The 23,594-nt window shown below is 33.0% G+C and overlaps 1 protein-coding gene across 1 annotated transcript; it reads right to left on the bottom strand.

The window, feature by feature from the left end:
* Window positions 1–632: 632 nt before the first annotated feature.
* On the bottom strand, window positions 633–23,501 carry LOC145268342 (leucine-rich repeat-containing protein 47-like). Its single transcript, XM_080123851.1, has 5 exons — window positions 22,465–23,501; window positions 8,627–8,743; window positions 6,827–6,945; window positions 3,618–3,720; window positions 633–1,467 (listed from the first exon to the last, which is right to left on the bottom strand). The coding sequence occupies exons 1-5, from the start codon at window positions 23,455–23,457 to the stop codon at window positions 1,168–1,170; spliced, it is 1,632 nt and encodes a 543-aa protein (XP_079979977.1). The 5' UTR covers window positions 23,458–23,501; the 3' UTR covers window positions 633–1,167.
* Window positions 23,502–23,594: the final 93 nt, after the last annotated feature.

Below are 23,594 nucleotides of genomic sequence, written 5' to 3' on the forward strand. Positions count from 1 at the left end.
AGTTACCCAGAGTTCAACATATAGATTTCTAAGTTTGGAAAGATGTATACGTGGATTGCCAAAGCTGATATTGGTCAAAGTATTGTGAACCCGACAACCAAGATGGGAACTGTAATCTGGAGTAATCCAAATGATTAATCCCAATCTTGACATTACTGGAACAAAACAGTTTTTGTAAAAAAAAAAAAAAAAAAAAAGTTTTCCAGAATTCCCCCAATATTAAAAATCAAAAATACTGAAAAATCTTTATGATGTATGTACCCATTGATGGAAAGAAAATATCATATTCCAAAAAGTCGCGTATATTGATCAAGTAGTTGTTTTGTTGCTATACGCCCGTCACCCTAGGTGGGTTGAACCGGCTTCCTCCAGAGGGGGGAGTGTCAAGGGAATATAAATTCACAGATGGTTTCCCATCGCTTGTAAAGTTTGGTGTGTTTTTGGTCAGGAAGCTAATATCTTCAGAAAGCCTGGTCTGGTAGCACCAGATGCCCTAACATGTATTACCACTCTGGGCCAAAGGGTGGACCTGGGAGCAATGGTACCTAAGGGGTAATACCACATTCACCGTAACCCCCAAATTTGGCCTCACCATTGGATGTCTTTTAAACGTCATAACCGGGGTCCAAGCATTTTTTTTTTTTTAATAAAGACAATAATTTTTATTAAAGTAATTTATGCCAAACCATAGGCATTATAAGACTGATCTTGCAAGTTTTAATTATTGAGTTATCTCTCTTTGTTTCCTTCAAGATACCGATGCAAGAGTCTCTCTTTGATTATTTATAAAATTTGATTTTCTTAGTTAAAAATAAAACTTGTTAATCAATTTAAGTGATTTTTGGAGTGTAACTTTTTTTCAGTCATGGTTATATAAATGAAACAGATTAAAAAAAAAAATTTGTTTTTTTTATATAAAGAGAATTCTGGACAAGAATTAATTTTTTTTTTTTTTAAATAAATTCTATGCAAAAAAAAAAAAAAGAAGTTTTCTATAAATTATTTTAGATATACTGACATAGTTGAATTGTATTTGTAGACAATTTCTTATAGATGAATTTACCAAAGTATGGTTATCAAGAAGAAACAAGTGACTCATATATAAAAATTAAACTAAATCATGAGACAATATTTTCTTTTCTTTGTTTGAAAGCCACAACCAATATTCTAATCATCCCAATCATACGTAACTTGTATCAAGTCAGAATTTAGATCCGTGCGGGACGGATATACAACGCGCAGTGAACTGTCCTGGTTTATTACTTTTATTTGTTGAATTGTGAGTTTATATTTGGCGTCTTCATTCAGTTCCTCAGCATCACTTTTAGGTATTTTCTCATCAATAATTCTTTCCCCGACTTTCAAATTCAACATCTCAAGAAGCAAAGAATCCATGACCTCTTTGCAGATATGCAAACTCCGTGAACTCGTAATTTCAATCAGCAGTGAAGTAGTATCTTTAGAAATCTAAAATAAAACAGAAACGAAAAATTAAAGATTTTTAAAAAATTTTTTTATGGCAATTATTATTTCCAGGGGGTTACGTAAAAAGGGACAGACCCCAGTAATTAAATAGATAAGTTTGAAAATAATATTTGAAAAAGGTTAGAATCGAACCCAGTAAAAAAAGTTAAAAGAAGAATACATATTGAAATTCTAGGAATGTAAAAAAGATTGTGATTGTTCTTGCAAATAACTAAATATTAGTCATGTCAGAGATAGATATTTAATCTTAGGAATGCAGTTGATTGTTCATTCTTTTATAAACAACTGGATATTAAATATGTCAGTTAAAAGAATGGACAATACGAGTTTAGAAATAATGATTAACGAAATAGGTTAAAAACGATACAATTCAATTTAGGAATTTCTTTGTTTACCAGAGGCGTGTAGATGTATGTGCAAGCGCACGTGTATTTGAAACGTGAGGGTGTCACATTGTTCACCACACCTCTGACGTCATCAAGAAAGGAGATTCTCAATATACTGAGACAGGGTTCAAAGTTAGAAGATAGTCGGTCACAGACAGTCATAGTCAAATTGCCCACACTGGAAGCTGACACCCTCTTGGAGGCGAGAGAGGTGGAAGAGGAGACAATGTAATCGTAAAAGCTTGAATCCCTGACAATCATCAATCATCCAGCTGGTATGAATAAACGTGTAATTTGAAATGTGAGGGAGTCACATTGTTTCACCACGCCTCTGGCATCATCAAGAAAGGAGATTTCCAATATATTGAGACAGGGTTTGAAGTTAGTGACCGTCACAGTCAGAGAGAGAGAGAGAGAGAGAGAGAGTTGAACGGGGGTGGGGGGGGAGATACAACAATGTAATCATAAACGCTTGAATCTCTGACCATCACCAGCTGGTATGAATAAAGAATCGTCTATATTTGTAAACTGTTGTTTTTGTTTGTCGTCATTCCACCAAAAAGAAAAAATAAATGTGTTTTGTCTATTATTTTGTGAACAAACTTTGTATAACCACTTTCCAAGTAATCTGTCCCGTCCACCATCATTAAGCAATGACTCTCCCCTCCTCTGAGGAGTTAAAAGTCCTGTATAAATGCCTCTCTCAGCTCTGTATTATAATATGATAAAAGAATTATCATCGCAGTCGTCATGATGTAAATAGTATATAAATGTCATTATCATCTTCTGTATTATGTGTCTCTCCGATATGAATCTTCTGTATTATGTGTCTCTCCGATATGAATCCCCAACTACGTAACACAGGTTTCCTACATATTTTCAATGTTTATTTTCAAGAACTTGTCAAGGACTCCAGACAAAATTAAAGTTTTCAAAACAAAATTTGACATATAAAGAATGATATAATAAACTAATATTGTAATTGATATTTAAAAATATTTAAATAGTATTTATTTTGATTTTGAATTTCACTTTGGCTACGTCCGTAAAGTTTTATGGATAACATCGGGTAGTTTCGTGATAAAGGGACGTAACTCTTGTATTGACGATGCCGGAAATAATATGATGCAATTTCAGAAGAATGTATTTATTTTGATTTCATTTTTAATATTTAAAAAAATATTTTAATATTTCAATGTTATTTTTAATATTTACAAAATGTTTTAATAGTATTTATTTCAATTTTATTTTTAAATAAATGACAAATTTTTACTAAAGATAAAGAATACAACCCAAGCTTTTTTCAAGATATTCCCCATATTTTCAAGACCTTTTCAAGGTAATAGAAATAAGGCCTTTTCAAAGTCATAAAACTAAGGCCTTTTCAAAGCTAAGTTCAAAATTCAAGGCCTTTTCAAGCCTATGTGCAAACCCGGATTTCAAGAGTTTTAAAAATCGAAAAAAAAAAAAAAAAAAAAAAAAAAAATTCATCTTTGAAAAATATTTATGAAAACATGCATATAGTAAAACGAAAAATGACAGGAATAGAACATAATAAAAATGGAACAGAAAGAAAGGAAAAGAGAAGAAAAAAAAAAGGAATCATAGAAACAAAAAGGCTTTTTGAAAAAATTTACAAAATAAAAAAAATTAATAAGAATTAAAACAGAATGATAATTAAATTGGAGTGAGAATTGAACCAGAATTAGAAGGGGTACAGAAACAAAATAAAAATTAAAAAAAAACCTTTGTCTTATCACTGTTTGTGATTGGTGGAAAAGAGATCACATGTTCATCATTGTCTAATAAGCAAGGATATTCGGGCTTCTCATGAAGAAGATCCAGATATCTGAAAAAAAACAAAAAAACAAAAAAAAAAACAAACAAATGTTAATATAAAAATCATGAAGAGAATCAAAGTTTTCATTTAATTAAATCAGAAAAAAAAAAATCTTTTTCTATTATATAAAGAGCAAATGTCTGTGTTCGTATGTCCGCTAAAACTTGTCATCCACATCATACAGGCACGAACACAGCATCGTTAGAAAGAGCGATCTCTCTGACAAAAAATCATTGATTATTTGTGTAGTAATGTCATTTTGTTTGAAGGGGAGGGAGGGGGGGGTCAGATAACATTATGCTTTTGACACGGTTTACAGACATCCACCTTTATTTTATATATATATATATATATATATATATATATATATATATATATATATATTAAGTAATGTGATTTATAATTTAAAAGTTTTAAAATTTTTTAAATTTAACAATCAAAATTTAATTAAATTAAAAATCAGTTTCATAAGAAGGAACAACAACAAAGTCAATTATCTGTACGATCGTTTCGGAAATCCGTGCTTTTTATTTGTGGTATACATGAAGTCACGTAGAATAATTATACATAGTTTTTTTGGTAAGCACGGTCTCCTCATCAGCAAATTTAGCCATGACAATTATCTCCCCTTAAAAACTTGCAAAAAAAAAAAAAAAAAAAAAAAAAACTCTCTCTCTATAGATATTAACTGTAGCGTCTCTAAATCTAAATACGCTAACGGAAACAATTTACTGCACGAGCGTCGCCCTTTTAAAATTCATCATTCAATAAAATAAAAAGCTATAGCAAACATCTAAATGACTACTTTAAATACAGTTCCTGATTTCAAAAAAAGAAAAACCAAAAGGTAATTATATATCTATATATTTTTAAATCAAATTTATTATGTAAATTCAAAAATATATATATTGTTTCTACTCATTTCTATCTCTAACCTATACAAATTTTCTTATTAATTTTCTTATAAATTTTATATCCAAACCTTTTACTTCAATTTTTCAGATTCATCTGCCTTACTTTTAATGCTAGGTTTATTTTTGGTGTCTTTTCAATTCAATAGAAATCCTCCTAAATTTGCTGATGAGGAGACCGTGCTTACCAAAAAAACTATGTATAATTATTCTACGTGACTTCATGTATACCACAAATAAAAAGCACGGATTTCCGAAACGATCGTACAGATAATTGACTTTGTTGTTGTTCCTTCTTATGAAACTGATTTTTAATTTAATTAAATTTTGATTGTTAAATTTAAAAAATTTTAAAACTTTAAAATTATAAATCACATTACTTAATATTGAATTAGCTCTAGGACATTTAACTATCGAGCTTATTATATATCTAAATTACAACGAGCATTTCCTGTATTTTAATTAAACTAGTAATTTCACTATTACATTAAAATACACTTAGCTCTTTAGACTATTATTCTAATCTCCTTTAAATTATATATATATATATATATATTACTAGCAAACATACCCGGGCTTCGTGTGTGCACCATCCCTAGGTGGAGGAGTTTATGCAAAACTATATCAAATATGACCTTAATTTTGAAAAATGGTGTGCACCATCCCTAAATCGAAGACCATGATCAAGTAAGGTTTGGACATGATCGGTCCAGTGGTGTGGCTATAGGAGAGTATATATACATAGGCTATGACCTTGATCTTTGACTTTTACTTTGTAAAAAGGTGTGCACCATCTCTACGTGACCATCATGCCAGGTTTGGTCATGATCGGTCCAGTGGTGTGTAGGCTGTAGAAGAGTGGTACACACAGACACACAAACTAACGCTAGTATTTATTTTATATATAGATGCCTCTTGTGTGTACAAAAATAACTTGTCTCTATAATGCTTTCTGTGATTGTTCTCTTTAAATAAACCTTTCATTCTTGTTTTGAATTCCCACATAAAAAAAAAAATCTGTATGATGTACATACCCAAGCCAAAACAATATCATATTCCAAAAATCATGTAAATTGACCAGATAGTTTTATTTTTATAACAAAAATTATTTTTAAGTGATCAATGGGAATTCATCTCTAAAAAAATGTGAATTATTGTTGAGTTATCTCCCTGCGTTTCTTGAATTTTTTTTTTTTTTTCCAAAGTGGTGGGTCAGATAGTTACACCTCAGATACTCATAAAATTTGATTTTTGTATGTAAAAATAAAACTACTAAATCAATTTATATGAGTTTTGGAATATGAAGTTTTTATTTTGTCATAGGTAACTTTTATCCTGGGCTGGTCTCCGGGTATTGATAAGTGGTGAAACTATAATATATATATATGTATAAAGAAAAAAAATCAGATTTTTGCTTCATTTTTTTTTTTTTTATGGGGAAATTCTGTACAGGAACGAAATCAACATTGGCATCCAAATGGTTTTTATATCAACAGACAAGCAGAATACTTGGTTAGCCGACACGGGTATATAAGTGTCTATCTACACATCGGTTAGCCAAATAACATTTGGTGTTCTGCCGATAAGAGAAAGTATAACAATGTTATTCTCAGTGTTTCGGCTGGTGTAACCTCAGACCTTCTCTAGGTGCATCTTATCAGAATTCGAAATCTGTATGGAATTTCGTATTAAACTGTTTATTTAATTCATGGGTTTAGTATTGCTCGGGTAGAAGTTTTAATTCATAATTCTAAATGATAGTTCTCTGGAGGTTGAGGTTCAAACGTCAGTGTGGGCGATATTAAAACTACAATTACGAATTAATTAAAACTTCTGTCTAGTTATGGCCGCTGGAATGGGAGCAAGGTACCCTGATACATATAGGTGTATATTTATTTGATACATCTCTGGTTTTCCTTTCAACTTTATTCTTAATGACACCAAATCATGTCCAAAATATTGCTATATTTATCAAATAAATGACAAATTCTTTTTACTATAAAAAAACAGTCGCGATTTCTTTGGCACATGGATGATTCCCGAGTTCAACAACATACACCTGAAGGTCAGAGGTTGCATCAACTGAAACATTGTGAGAATAACACAAGATGAGACTAGTAGTCCAAAGAATCCGACTAGTACAGAACATTGTTAGAGATATTAATTTTCTTTTTTTTTTTTTAAATATTAAGCGTGATACTTACTTGTGAATGCCACTTGGTTTATTTCTCTTCTTTTCTTTACGGATTTCATCAGCTTCTTTCCTTAGATTAGAAACTAGTGTTTGGGCAGTCAGTTCTTCTCTTCCAAACAATGGGATAATCTGAACAGGCAAAGCAAATACAGAAATTATAATTCTACAGGGTGTTGTTTTTAGAGGTGGCAAACATTGAATTTAAATAAATCACAGATAAATATTTTTATTTATACAAATATATAATTTATTCCAAAGATCAATTTTTGGGGCATTTATAATTTAGATACAATTTTGGCCATGTCCCCCCCCCCACCTCCTCTCAACTTGCACATATATGGCGTAAGCTAGAAGTTAAAGAATAATAATAATAAAAAAAAAAAATTAAAAAAAAAAAAAAAAACAAGCCACATATGCATGGTCCCTATCTGGTGCTGCATGTGAGATGATGCCACAAAAAATAGTGAAGAAGTGATGAATGTGAGAAGTGTGAAGGGCCAACGTTCGAGTTAGTGGTAAAGTAAGTGTACATATTCAGGGATGTGAAGCAGAATTTTTCCAGGGTCAGCGATACTGAATTTATATGAAAAACAATTGCCTTCACATTTTTGCCAAGTTTCAAAAAAATCTAATGGATGGAGCAAAAGTTATGAGGTAAGAAGTGTTTTTTTTGCAATTTTGGGGTATTTGTGACCCGTTTTGAGCTCATGAGAATGCCAAATCCCAGTGAAAATGGACAAACGGTTCAGTTTCACGCCTTAAGACATGTATATTTGAATTCAGCAGCATGGAAAACCACTATATAGAAATACATATCTTTTGAGTAATATGAAAAAAGAGCTCCAAAAATGTATGTTTTTGTTAGCCCTAAAAGTCCCAGAAGAATGCAAACCAGAATTTTGCCAGAATCACCCATACTGGATTTATATTAAGAACAATGGGCGCCACATTTTGGCCAAGTTTCAGAAAAATCTAATGGATGTATCAAAAGCTATGGCGCAAAAATGTGTAATTTTTGGCCATTTTTGATCTCTTGAGCCCCTGGGGACGCAACGGGAATTTTTGCAAAAATATTTTCTTTTTACTGTGCACATTTATTTAATGAAATACAATTTGTGGCTAAATTTCAGAAAAAACTAATGGGCGATTATCTGGCAATCATCTGGAATAATGGATGCACGGACGCCACTGAAAACATAGTTCCCTCTCCGATAAATCAGGGGACCAATATATATATATATATATATATATATATATATATATATATATATATATACACATACACACACACACATATATACACACACTACGTTGTATTAGTTAAAATAACAGTGAACCATTTTGATGTGAGTGATGATATTTATATTCCTCCCACATTGGGAAGATTAGACACAAGGGTCAGAAAAGTGGGATTGAAAAGCCAGCACCCCCAAGGAGGAGCACTCAGATCTACAAAAAAGAATGCCTGGACAGCCCTGTCAGCATTCCCTGATAGCAATAAACTACTCCCTTCTCAAGGAGAGAAAGTAAAATCTGGGAGGATGGATCTCCTAGAAATGCACAGGACCAGCATCATACCTCAATTAACAGGGAAGAAGTCATTACAAGAATGATTTAGACTGTAGATTTTGATGCCGAGGTAAAAATCTCGGCAGCACAGAGGTGCAAAGTTCACATTTATTTATCTAGATTTAAATTTTATCCTACACAGAAGAGTGTGGAAAGAGTAGCTATGAGACCCATCACTCCACAAAATTATCCCAGCCTAACTTGGTTTATCAAATTAAAATAGAAAATATGTCAGACTTACTTTAAAAGTTGAAGGAACTTTTGCATTATAAACCAGAGGAAATTTGACGAGCTTCATATCATGGGTTGCTATCGTTGCAGCCTGTCTTTTATCACAAATAGTATCATGAAGTTTGGTCTACAAAATAAGAAAAATGATCATGAAGTTAGGTTTGATTAGAGAAAAACAAACAAAAATCATTTGAGTTTAAAAACAAAACACAAAAACAAACAAACAACATTTTATGGCTCTAAATTTTGGAGACAAAGATCGATAATTCGTATTATTTGGACTTTTTGGACTACTGTTCTCATCATGTGTTATTTTCACAACATTTTGCTTGATATTAATTTTTTTTTTTTTTTCTTCGGGGCCCGTGGCGCAGTTGATAGAGACGTTGAATCTCTACGGTTCCAGATGAACATTGTCTGAAGATAGCGGTTTCAATCCCACCCAAAGCATGCCAGAGGTTAATTGGTCAAAATGTGGTGAGACGACAACAACTACGGATGGCAGTGATGGCTGAGAATGCAGTTAGGAGATTCGAAATTCCTATCCGTCGCGGTTACCACCTGACGAAGGCCAAAGGAAGTTGGCCGAAACGTTGTGAACCAATAAAAAGATCCAAAAACAATAACTAATAAAGATGAGACTAATAGTCCGAAATAAAAATAAAAATTAATATATAATGCTATGAATTCCAATTAAGGAATAATATATATACATTTTGCTTGATGTCTGCAAGAATTCATGGCATACTAGATATAGTACTTGGTAAAATTCAGTTTGTAAAATTTACACTTTTGAAAGTTGAATGTTCACGCTTCAGTGCGGGCATTACTCCAAATACAATTGTGAATTTATCTTGGACTTCTATCCAGTCATGGCTGACGGAACGAGAGCGTGCTACCCTGTAGATTAAATAAAGGGTTCCGTTCGTAATTCTGTGCAAATTTCAGAGTTTGACAGGATACACCTAAAGAAGGTCAGAGGTTACATTGACCAAAATATTGTGAAAATAACACTCCAGATCAGAACAGTAGTTGGAAGAAGTCATATAATACGAAAGATGTAGTTTGCTTGAAGCATTATGCATACACAATATGTAAGGAGTTGTGTTTTGAAGGCTATGACAATGCAGTTTTGGTATCAAAACGCTGTTGGATATGAGAAGAGGTAAACAGAATAAATGACAATATTGAAAGATTTAATTAATTTTTAATTATAAATTATTTAACAACATAATGTGTCAAACCAGGATAGTATCATGGTGCTACGTTCTTTGAATTTTCAAGGTAAATCTCATCATCAGAAAGACTAAAAAATATATTCACAACCACTTAGTGAAGGTGTGTTTATGCTAGGAGCCGAAAGTTAAGGCCAACACAGTCTTTTATCTTGATATATAAAGCATTTGTGACGTATGTGTATCTATAAACAGTTTAAAAATGCATTAATGGAGATGCCATTCAGAGAGCTCTTCCTTGTTCTCAAAATATAAAACTGACTTTGCAAACCAATGGGCGATCTTTCTTTGCTACAGCCTCTTCCTCACAGAAAAGATGTTGCCAGTTCGCATCTATTCTTATTTACATGTAAGGTGCTCAATGTGCTTAACTACTGAGCTACAATCTTGGGTACCTCCTTATTCACAGCAAGTGTGGCAATATTACAGATCCCAGTCAAAGTCGACCGACCCTGCTGGTGAATTCTTACAGATTATTATGGAAACAGGCAATGGTCTGGTTCCCAGCACTGGCGTGAAAAGATCAGTTAATAAGGAGGGGGGGGGGATGAAGCTCACTTAAGGTAGAGCTTTTCAACCTTTTTGCTGGAACGGAACCCCATGGAAACATTCCACTGGCTCATGGAACTCCTATGCAATAATGTAGTTGTCTTATGCAACAAAAAAACAGCATTTAAAAAATAAAATGAAGCAAAAATACTTTTATGATTTTTAGTGCGATTTTGGCGTTGACTGTATAAGAATATATAAAAAACGAACCTAATAATAGCAAGACAAATTAATTTTTTAAAATGTAGTGAGTTTAATTATGTCAAATTTAGTAGATTTAAACAACAATTTTTTTCAAATGCACATATAATAATGAAATAGATTTTCAAAATCGAATTTAACATTCTGTTTACTTGTTTCTTGTTCTAATTCAGAAATTGTGGAACCCCTGGATTGTACTGGCAGAAGCCTAAGGTTCAGCGGAACTTTGGTCGAAAACCACTGACCTAAGGTGTTTCTGACGGATTAATAACAAATAGGTTTCACAAGTAAACCTGGCATTCTTTATTACATGGGAGATGTTGATTTGGCAGAGAGAAAAGAGAGAGAAATGAAACTGGTAAACAACTCTTTCTGTTTTGGAGAGGAGAAAGGAAAGTTATCAAATTAGATATATTAATGTCAATGAGAAAGGGGAGCGAATGATGGCTTAATAAAAGAAAAGGTTTTTTTTTTTTGATAAATGAGGAATCCTTGTTACTGACGGAGGAATCCACAATAGTTTTGGGATGCAAGCGGCCAAAATTGTGCCCCCCCCAAAAAAAAAATCACCAACTCCAGTGCACTCAGACGAACTCAGCAAAAAAAAAAAAAAAAAAAAAAAAAAAAATATGTTAAATTGTAGACAGACACTATAGCCACCCAAAATGCATTTCTTAAATCAGAAAGAATTACCCATTTTAATTTTCTTTGTACATGGACTATATATGATGATTGCGACGTCTTGTCAGACGAGTGCCATTCCCTCAGACACTGAGAGTTCATGAGCCCGAAAATGACATTTAGTCTTGCCGGCGAATTCACATCCTCAAGCAGACATGACACTAAAGATGGTCATTGGTATACATACATATATATACACACGCACACACACATACATACACATACATATCACACAAACACACAGTTGTGCAAACATATACAAGACAGTCATTGGCATACATACATATAAATATATACACGCATACATACATAGATATCTATAAACATACGCTCATATATACCTATATACATACACAATGCATAATACATATACATACCCACATGCATACATATACATCCACATATACAAATACATACACACATACTTACACATACGTACACATATGCACATACATACACTTACCTACATATGCATTCATACACAAACACATATGCATGCAAACATAAATGTATATATATACACACAAACATATACACACATATACATATACACAGATATAAATACATATACACACACATATACATATAATATACATACACATATATATATAGATACTTATAATGATGGCAGATCAATTGTTACATGCATCCAGCATTTCAGTCCTACACACGTCACAGCTTTTTTATTGCCACATGACTATTTTTTTTATAGACAAATGCCTGAGGGAGTATCTATACAAAGATGATGTTACAGAGTTTTAGCTTTGTACAACAGCTAAATCTCTGTCTCTGTTCAAAATGTTGACATCCAGCAACAAGCAAGAGCAAGATAGCCAGCAACAAGTCAAACTGTAGACCAGCTTAATGCAGGTACTGGTCTCCCGCTTTGTGTTTTTTTTTTAAATCAGAGATTTGCTTTTCCTAGAGGGGTTGCCTTCACCACGGCTTACGGGAGCCTTCTCCACCCCACACACACATGGAAATAAACACATGCATACATACAGATATATGCCAACATACATATGCATTTGCACACACATGCAAACATACACACGTAGAAGCACACATATACGCATATACATACGTACACATAATACACATGAAGGAACATTCCAAAAGTCCTAAATACCCAATGATCAGGATGATGATGATGGTGATGGGCACAATTAAATGAGATTGACAAAAAAAAAAAAAAAGGCACGAATTTACATCTTGTTATTTTTACAAAAAAAGTTTGTCTATAAGACTAACACTTCTGCAGTAGACAATGATGATGTGCACAATTTCACACATTATTTCACAAATAAAATCGACGACCGAATCAAACGTAAACACAATCCAACTGTCATGTATTAAAGATGCGTAGACTTTTTTTTTTTTTTTTAAATAAAAAGTTTGGTTGAGACTATATATACATACATACTATTTTAATATTTAATCAAATAATGTTTGTTTTTTTATAAAAAAAAGCAATTACCAATGAGCTGTTAATCATTTTTTTGCCTTTTTCGTGTTTTGAAAGTGATTTTTTTTCCTTTTCTCAGACATCAACAAATTTAGTTGAAAATTACATTCTTCTGGAGGTTGACGTTCAATCCTTGGTGTGGACAACACTCAAAATATAATTGGGAATTAATTAGGACTTCTACCCAGTCATGGCTGATGGAAAAAGAGCATGCAACACTTGTAGATTAAATAAAGGGTTCCTATATAAAATTCTGTGCATATTCCAGAGTTCAACAAGATACATTTGAGGAAGGTCAGCAATTACATCAACCGAAACGTTGTGTGAAAAGAAAAGTTTAGTTCCAACTAAAACAGGCAATCACAAACAAAACAAAGATAGTTGTAATTTCATATAAGGGAGATAACACATTTTTTTTACATGAATGTCGAAATAAGAATTACCTCCCCTCACATGATCGTTTTTTCTTTTTTCTATCTCATAGGATTAGCAAATCTCTCGACGGAGGCAACCTTTCTAGGGCAATTGCTCTTGACATATCTAAGGCCTTTGATAGGATATGGCATAAAGGTTTACTTCATAAGATCTCTAGCTATGGTATAGCTGGAAATGTCTTCTCAATTATTAAATCATTTCTTTCTGATAGGTTCATAAGAGTAGTAGTTGAGGGGTAAAAATCAGAAGCTCACAGTATTAATGCTGGAGTCCCTCAGGGGTCTATCCTGGGCCCAACTCTTTTGCTGATCTACATTAATGATCTTCCAAATCACATTCTTATATCATTTGTAGACATCTATGCTGATGACATTACTATCTATGGTAGCACATCTAAGACCGTAAACGACCAAGTTCTCTCTGATTCTCCCTCCTCTGATCTTGAGCAAGTGGTACAATGGGGAAAGAGATGCATTTAAAACCAAGCTTTTATCTTTACATCATGAACTCTCTGATCCACATCTGGCATCAATTGAAATGAATGGCTCTTGTCTTGAGGCTTCAAGTTTTGACAAGCTTCTGGGCTGGACCTTTACTCCGGATCTTAAATGGAACACGTACATCAAATCTGTTGCCAAGGCCGCTGGAAAAATGGTGGGATCTTTCTATCGATCCAGTAGATATCTCACTGCTGATGCAATTCTCTATCTATATAAGAGCCAGGTACGTCCAAGGATGGAATACTGTTGCCACATTTGGGCAGGAGCTGCTAGAAAGGACTTGTCCTGCATTGATAGAGTTCAAAATAGACTTCGTAGCCTTGTAGGAGATTGCCTTTTCTCTTCCTTGCAACCTCTATCTCACAGAAGAGATGTTGCGAGTTTGTCTCTGCTGTATTGTTATTTTCATGGAAAGTGTTCGACTGAGCTTCAGTCTATGGTCACCCCTCGCCAAACTTTCACAAGAAACACTCGTTTAGCTGAAAACACTATTAATAATTCCCCCCACTCTTTATCTGTGCCTAAACCTAGATTCCATGAACAAAGCTTCTTTCTTAGAACTGCTTTACAATATGGTTGAAGACAACCATATTGTAGTCAGCTTTCCAGCTGACTACAATATGGTTGTCCTCAAGTTTAACATAAACAAGTTCTTGATGAGCCATTCCACTTGTTAACAAATTTACCGAATTTCCATTACTAACGATTACTATATTGTCCAATTTCTACTGTACACTCTTTTACCCTTATCCTCGAGTGGCCTTTTGGCCTTGATAATGTGGTGATGCCTATGTAAAAAAAAAAATCTGGATAAGTTTTTGTGTATGTGTATAAACTTATTTTAAAGCATTTATGTAATTCAAAACACAAACAGTGCCGAGTTGCTAAATTAGAATGACAATCAGATGATGGTCATTTTTGGAGTTTCAATAACACTGGTCAACACATTTTTTGGTGACCAAGACTTCTAAGTTGATTTAGACTAATTTGGGAGTAATCATTCTGAAATAATTTTTTTTCTAATTAGGTTAAATTGTTGAGATATTTGCTATTTCATACCCTTTTTTACCTTAAAATTAGGTGTCCTGCCTCCCTTTTTTTGAACCCATTATCTCCCTTTTAAGTTACTCTTTGTTAAAAAGTTACTTTCTTCCTGATTTCCTCTTCCGATTAGTCTTTACTTCTTTTTTGCAACCACTGGCGACACAGCAGACTTTTTTTTCATTTATCCGTTCCCCGGCATCAACGGTATGTTTTACTCATTTCATTTTCTGAACAATGTGTTTGTTTACTTTGTCATGCAACGTGATATTTCATATTCCATTTCTTTACAAACGTATTCAGTTTTTCGATTTCTTTAACTCCTTCATTTTTATACCCTCATTTTTTACTGTTTTTACTTTCTCATATCCGTCATTTTTTTTCTTTCAGTTTTTACTTTATTCTTTAAATAAATATACCTATACTATATTATGTACTAGTCTTCAAAGTCGTTATGTTTTAGAATAGTTTATCTGACTGAAGTGTAGGTACGTGTGACGACAGTACATTAGGCGTGTTTCTATATACACTCTAGCTTCATAATTTCAAATGTAGGTTGTTATTGTAATGTATGTTAATTGATTATGACTACGGCTATGACAAGAGAATATTCTTATCATTATTTTGACTCTCAAGTATATATCATAATATCTTATGTTTTTATATAGAGTGATGTGATTCTCGATTAACTATGTCTGCGTCGGATATATACTCGAGTCAAAACAATGATAAGAATTTTCTCTTGTCATAACCCTAGTGATGATATCACGAACCTTAAAGTAAACGTCAAATTTGCTATACAAAAAGGTATGTAGTGGGTAAGAAGTGGACACTGAGTAGTAAATAGGCCTACCGATTGTAGTATGTTTTTGTTGATTTCTGGGTCAAAGTAAAGTTTATTCTCTTAATGTTAAGAATCCATTTATAAGTCAGACAGGAAATAATTAAACTTCATTAATTTACCTTCATTGCAGATTTTTGGAGCAAAAACTAAACATGGCTACGTCATCTCCTAGGCGGCATTGTTTAAAACAATGCAAATGTGTTTTTCTATATTTGTGGGGAATATACGTTGCAATCAAACAGGAAAAGGATCAATGGATTTGTGAAGTGTTTATCTTATTTAATTCAAAATAATGCTGGGTGATCAAGATAAGACATTGGTCTTCCATATTGCATGCAAGCAATAAGCTGATCATCTTCGACTGTGAACAAAAAAGGATAGAAAATCACTGCTTTGATATTCCAATGGCCTGGCATGAATCAAAAAAACATTTCGATGACTGCTATATCTGTGTGGTTAAAACAAAGGGAATCAACAGGAAGAACAGCAATTCATTGGTTTATCCAAACCTCAAGTCTACAATTAGGCCAATTCCACACTGCAATGAAATTCCTGTTCCAGTGGTTAAAGGCTTGCTCAAATTAGAATTGAATGGTTCTGAAGAAGAGCGAGCCTCTGTTTTGTCAACTGATAATAGTGAAGCCATTGTTTCAGATGTCGGTTTTCCTCCTTCTTCACTGCCACAACTTTTTTCTCAAGAACAATTCAATGATCTGACTAGAGATCTCAACCGTTCCAAAGAATCTTCTGAACTCTTAGCTTCAAGACTCAAAGAAAAAAATCTACTTTAGTTTGGAACTCTCATAACCTATACAAAATGCCATATTGAATTCACGCAGGAAAACAACAGCATATTGCAACAATGTTGCTGGCCTGCTGCGGCAACTGGATGTCAAACAGTATTATTCTCAAAATTAGTGTTTTTTTATAGACAGAAAAGAAGTTTAAAATTTTTTTCTTCTTCACAATATTAACTTATATGAATTAATTCCTCTAGGCCATTCAACGACCCTCAGAGAAAAATATGAAATCAAATTTGTTCTGGAAAAGATTTCATACAGACAACACCGATGGAGCCTATGTGTCAATTTAAAAATGGTTGGGTTTCTCTTCGGGCTTCTTGTGTTTGTCAGATAACAGGGCAAGAACAGAGCACTACATAAAAAAGATTGGCTTGTGTGTAGTGAACTGATTCCTGGCTCTCTCAATGTTCTGGCTACTCCCTGGAGAGAGTGTTAAAAAATTGTGTTTCCTCCTTTTCGCAAAGCTTGGAATCATAAAATAGTTTGTGAAGGCTCTTGAGAAAGATGGCGACTGTTTCAAATATGTAATTTCCAGGCCTAACTATAGAAAAATTAAAAGCTGGAATTTTTGATGGACCCCAGATTTGAGATTTAATGAAGGACACAAATTTCTGTAATTTTATGAATCCTGCAAACTTGAGTGCCTGGACAGCGTTTACGAATGCAGTAAAATTCTTCTTGGGGAAAAACAAAGGTGCCCAACTACAAAAAGTTTATTGAAACATTATTCGTAAGTCTTCATCAACTAGGTGCAAATATGAGCATTAAGTTACATTTTTTGCACAACTATCTTGCCCGTTCTTCAGAAAATGTGATGTGAGCGACGAGAAAGGAGAACACTTCCATCAAGACATCAGCAACATGGAAGTTTGCTATCTAAGTCATTGAGATGCCACCATGCTTGCTATTTGTCTATCAAGCGCGATGTCGGAGCTCCCATTCTAGAAAATCAATAAAACGTCAATTTATGGATGATGTTCATGCTTAGCATTTTTTACAACTTCAAACTTCAATTGGAAAAATTTTGGTGTGATTTCATGAATATGTGTCTTAAAATTACACAAAAATATTATTTCTTCAATTTGCCCATCTTTATTGTAGCTATCGGCTTCCTACACAGTTGGGTGTGGAGATACCATAGCAGAAAAACTAGACCTGATAGAAAAAAAAAAGTGACAGCATTTCTGAAATCAGTACCCCCAAATTAGGTAAAAACAGTTGTAACATCTTGACAATTTTTTTTGTTGGCTAGTGTAATAGGTGCTTATTCAGATTGGCACTTATGATGGCAATTAAAAGTAAAGAAAAAAATGGAAAAGTTTATGATGTATGCTAGGGATTTTCATGTAAAATCACCAACATTTTACGCACTATCAGCCACGTCAACATTTTGTGTTTATCATATAATTGTGCATACTTTTTATTGAAGCCGATAGACACTTTAATTGAATCGGGGAATCAACATTCTTTTTTTTTTTTGCTATAGCTTATGTTAATTTTATTATTTAGAGACCTCCGTGCATTTTTTTTTAACATGAGCTTTAAAATAAAGTTGACCCCCCCCTAGAAATAAACATCTTTGAACAATAAAAAATAATTTCAAGTTGTAACTGAATTTGCTATTTTATAATTGCCAATATTCTTTATATTATAGGAAAATATATTTTTTTTTAAATTGGAAAACCTTACTCAAAAATCTATGTTTAAAACTTTATATCGTGGAATATCAGAATTTTATTCCATTTAAATCTTTTAAAAATTAATCATTTTTTTTTTAAGAGTTGCTTTTGTTGTAATTTAACTAATTATAATCTATATTATTGAGAAAAAAAAAAAAACGTTGACTGTTTTAAAACAATTTTGATTTTATGTCCATTTTTCATTAACAGCTTCACTTATTTACCGCTTACAAGGTAAGTGCAATAAATGAGTTTTTATATAACTATCTTTAAATTATTTAAACTTCTCAGCTTTAAAATATGTTGCAAGTTTTATGAACCTAAATTTATTTTGTTTAGTTTTCGTAAAATGAAATATGGGGGTGTGGACTGAGGGTTAGAACACCTAAAAAAAAAAAAAAAAAAAATCCCCCCCTCCTCACATATTTAACGAAAACTGCTTTTAAAATAGAAGTTAATTTAAAATTGAATACGCATTGAAAATTTCACAAAAATCTGACCATAAGTTGATTTTTGCTAGATTTTTTAAACATGGGTGTGTTTACGACTTCAAAATGATCACTATATTGAAACATTGTTTGCTAATGTAAACATGATTTTGGTCTCATATTTTCATATGCTGTAAATTTTTTTTTTTTAATATTCGTTTATTTGAAGCTTCTTTTAAATGGTACAAAAGTTATATTAAATTACAGTTACATCGTGTTATGTATAGAAGTAAATCTGTGTCTAGTGTCGGAGGTACCTAATGTACATATCAGTCACAGAACAAAGATGAAATATTCCAAAAATCATAATTTGATCAGGTAGGTTTTTTTTTTATTCAAGAAAAAGTTTTACGCCTAAACGAGTCATAGTGTTTTTGCCAGCCATGATTAAAGCGAATGAAATAAAGGGGAGACAACTTGAATCGAAAGTGAGAGGTGAAAGCTCAGCCTTACATCAAATGAAGTTTAGTAGTAAAAAATCACTAAAAAAAAAAAATAAATAAATAAATAAAAAATACTTGATCGATGCATGTGATTTTTTGGAATATGGCATCTTCGTTCTACAATGATCATACAGACTTTTCTGTATTTTCTTTATTTTTAATTGTCGTCATAAGTGCCGATCTGAATAAGCACCCAGTAATTGCTCACAAACAAAACACTGACAGAAATCAACCTATCACCCTGACATTTGTTGGCTTGATTTCTAATCAATATTTTATTTCATCACTTTTTATTTTAGAAAAAAATAAATTATTTTTCTACTCTATTGCCAGCACATTTTAGGTTGCTTACGTGTTCTGTCGAGAGTAGTATAAATTTAAAAAACAAAATAATCCCGTAGAAAAACAATTACTAGTAAAAATAGAATTTATCAAATTATCGAGTCTTATTGTATGTTACATAATGTGGAAGAGTTGTGCAACCAATCCAGTATGATAAACTTACTTACTCCAACTTAAGTAAGGGTCCACAATTTTTGAACGGAAAATAATGGAACATAATTGCGGATGATTTTTTTTGTGAAAAATACATCTAATACATCTGCTGGATCATTTTGTATACTTGTGAAATGTAAGTATGTAATGTTTTCACCTGAAATGTGTTGGTTTCAAAATGCATTATTCTACACAAGCACCCTGCTCAGTCCTAGGAGATATATCCTTAGTTCGTTTTCGCCTGTGTCCACAACCAGTGTGCCCCACCTTCTTTCACCATTTTCCAGGTTTTTGTCAAATCTTGCTGCTACGGAAGCAAGTAAATATCACCGACCTTGATTTAATGTATTAGTCTTTGGCAATCCTAACTTTTTTTAAAAAACTAATTTTTATTTATTGATTTTTACAAACTTTGGTCCTTTTCATACGAAAAAAAGAACAAAAAAAAAAATTATATATATATATATATATATATATATATATATATTTTTTTTTTTTATTACCGTTTTATCTGCTTAGTTACACAGGTTTCCGTTACCGAATCATATCAATGATCCAGTAACTTCAGACTTTACAGAAATGGTTATCATGATTAGAAAAACGATATTAGGGGCGGCACTCCCAAAAGCGGGGGTGGGGATGGGGGGAATTTCAATTAGAATTCGACAACATTTAAGTTTTAAGATTTAATAAACATTGGAAGGGGCGAAATATTCAACCAGGCACGGATAGGAATAGAAGATAGTGGGGGGGAGAGAGAGAGAGAGAGAGAGAAATGGTGGAAAAGAAGGCTGTAACAAATAAATATTACCAAAGGCAAGATAAGTTATTCTTCTACCTATATGAAAAAGTTTTCGGCGCTTAAACTTATTTTAAAGCATTTATCAAATTTGAAACAAGTAGTGTTGTTGAGTTGCTTAAGTTAAAACAACAAGATGGCGAAGATGAGGCTGTTAGCTTTATAGTCTCGAGAATAGCTCACAACTCGAAAATAAAACAAAACAAAATACTGAAAGAATCCATCCAATAAATATCACTGATTTATTTATTAGGTGAATTTCTATCAGTATCACTTTGTTACAAACAAAGAAAAAAAAGTCCGAAATTGACCTTCCCCCCCCCTCTCTAAATTCGACAATTTAAATTTTTTTATTTTCCTTTTTCACGTTAATCTCATCGATTACAAACTTAACTTTCAGATTTAAAAAAAAAAATTGAAAAAAATAAATAAGTAAAAAATTTTATGACTTGTCGGGAATCAGTTTTCAATTATAACGTACTACTAAATTGAACAAGTACTTTTGTGACCATCATCGTGCGACTGACACGTGATCGGTGTTTATTCCCGTTTAAAAACAAACGGGTTAGAGTAAACTTATTTTCTTTCCAACTCGATGACGACTTTTAAAGGTTTTCGAGTATGATGTAAGTGAATATCTCAATAATGTCATATTTTAGTGTCGGAAAAAAAATTCCAAAAATATTCAATTCAAACGAGATTGAATACAAAGTTTAATTGTATTAAAAAAAAATTCAAATTAAAAAAATAATAATAAAACACGTTTTAGAGTTATAAGTAACAATTTAGACAGCAGTGGGTCATGTTTCTATGACCAAACCGAGAAAATCGGGTATTTGCAACGTATCCCCGACCGGTCGGCTAGAACCTTAGAAATGGCCATTATGGAATGCGTAGACCCGGAGTGAAGTTACGGACGGCTTGCACAATTGGGCTATCAGCATGGGGCCGTAACTTACAAAATTTTGTGGACCCAGTGACTGGGGTCTGTCTGTAAAAACAATATATAAGCCTACTGGTCTCGAATCAAACCAATAAAATATGTTTCGGGATCAGTTAGGTAACATGAAATGGTCCCACGTTGATGGAGGAATTTAGGAAAACTCGTCCCTTTTGGCTAGGTAGGAAAACTGGTTCCTTATTGAATAAAAATATCGATTGAAAACACATTTTATGACCGTTCTTGGAGATGGTGTTTTTTTTAAAAAGAGACTATACCCCCCATAATATATATATTTTTTTTATTATTATCAAATATTTTTACTTATTTACTGTTGCTTTTAAAAAATAAAATCGATTTTTTAAGTGTCCGTTTTCTACCTAACTGGCTAAGTTGTTAGTGGTTTCACTTATTTTAAAGCGTTTATTCTGTTTAAAAACGATACTACAGACCGCATAAACGGACCAGTTTTCCTACCTAGCCAAAAGAGACGGGGTTTCCGGATACGAGTTTTCCGAGCAGAGCACCTAATGGAACCATAAACGGTAAATTTTCAGATTAGGTCCACCTCAAAAATTTTCTTTTAAATGACAACTTTTCTCGGTTTTCGCCTATGCTGAATACGAAAATGGCATTGAAATTTTGCAGAAATAAGTAGTCATCGAGATATAAAAAGTTGTATTATGCATTGTATTCTTTGGCGGCCATTTTTACGCGCGTGCGCGCGCCATAAACAAATCTACTCATATGACTGATACTGCACGCCGCACGCGCGTAAAAAAGATGGCCGCCAAAAATACAATGCATAATCTAACTTTTTATATCTCGATAACTAATTATTTCTACAAAATTTCAATGCAATTTTCGTATTCAGCATAGTCGAAAACCTATAAAGTTGTTATTTAAAAGAAAATTGTTGAGGTGGACCTAATCTAAAAAAAATACATTATTATATTATTTATTCTTGAAAAAGGCTTATTTCACATATTATTTACATATTGCTTGCATAGTAACATTACGGTGATTAGGGGAATTTGGTTCCTTTTATGCGTCTTCAAGGAATATGCTGGATTGCTGTAATGCCAATAAGTTCCTACTCGATGAATTTTCTTAATTTTGGGATATTACTATTTTCGACATGACAATTAAGTACTGTTGCTTAAAAACACAAAAAAAAAAAAAAAATCGATCCGTAACAAACATAAAAAAAATTAAATAAAACGCATAAGTGAAGAAAAAAAATATCTTACTTGCAGAGCAATGAACTTCTTTAAGGCATTATTGTCATTGAAATTCAGTTTTTTCACTAAGCAGCAGACGATATAAGGCCTTATATTAAGGACAGCTGGCGTGACAACGACTGACAAGGAGTTATCTTCATCAAAGCGTGACACACTGATTTTACACTTAAGTAATTCATCGACGAGTTCGTCATTTTCCGGTACGGGTCGAGATTTCTTCTTGTTCTTCCCGGACCGATTTCCACGTGAGGATCCCTCGGACTTTCGTTTCTTTTCCAAGATGTTAGCAAGAAAGTCGAAGATGCTCTTCTTTGACGACTGCTCCAATAGCTTATGAAGTTTTCTCTCCGGGACGCGATTCCCTTTCAGATTCAATTCTTTGAGTCGGGAACATTGGCAGAGTTCGGGCGGTATATCGACCATTCGGTTCTCAGACATGTCTAACACGTTCAAATGGGGCAGGTTAAACATTTCTGCCGGCATCTCTTCGATGCAGTTATTGTTAGCAAGAATATGACTCAGGTGGACTAATTTGGGGCTGCATATTCCATCGGGCAACCGTTTTAACCTGTTGTAAGATAGGTTGAACTTGTGTAGCTTCACAAGCCCTGAAATGTCAGGAATATGTTCTAGCGCATTTTTGTTGATGTTAAAAACTTCTAGACTCACAAGTGAGCAGATTTCTTCTGGTAGGGCAACAAGGGCGTTATTAGAAAGGTCTAAAACTTTAAGTTTGGTTAATTTGCCCAGAGATTTTGGCATGGATTCTAGCTTATTACTACACAGTATGAGACTAGTGAGATTCTCGAGATTACCTAGGTTGCCAACGTTGATGTTATTTAAACAGGTAGAGGAAATCTCCAGATGGTTTAAACCGGTAAGTGAGAATATCTCAGGAGGTAGCCCATCTTTTAACCTAGAACTTATCTCAGCACCTTGTAAAGAAAGTTCATGTCGATTTTCTTTCTTAACCATTTCAATCTCAGGCCATGAGGACTCCATTTTCGTTCGATCTGGAAGGCAAGGGAGAGACAAAATTCTAAGCCTTAGTTTCGTATCTCAACACATACATATATCTAATTTAATTTTTATACATATACACACACACACACACACACACATATATATATATATATATA

Source organism: Euprymna scolopes, chromosome 43, assembly GCF_053919585.1.
Source record: "Euprymna scolopes isolate OS-2025 chromosome 43, ASM5391958v1, whole genome shotgun sequence".
Lineage (NCBI taxonomy): Eukaryota > Metazoa > Mollusca > Cephalopoda > Sepiida > Sepiolidae > Euprymna > Euprymna scolopes.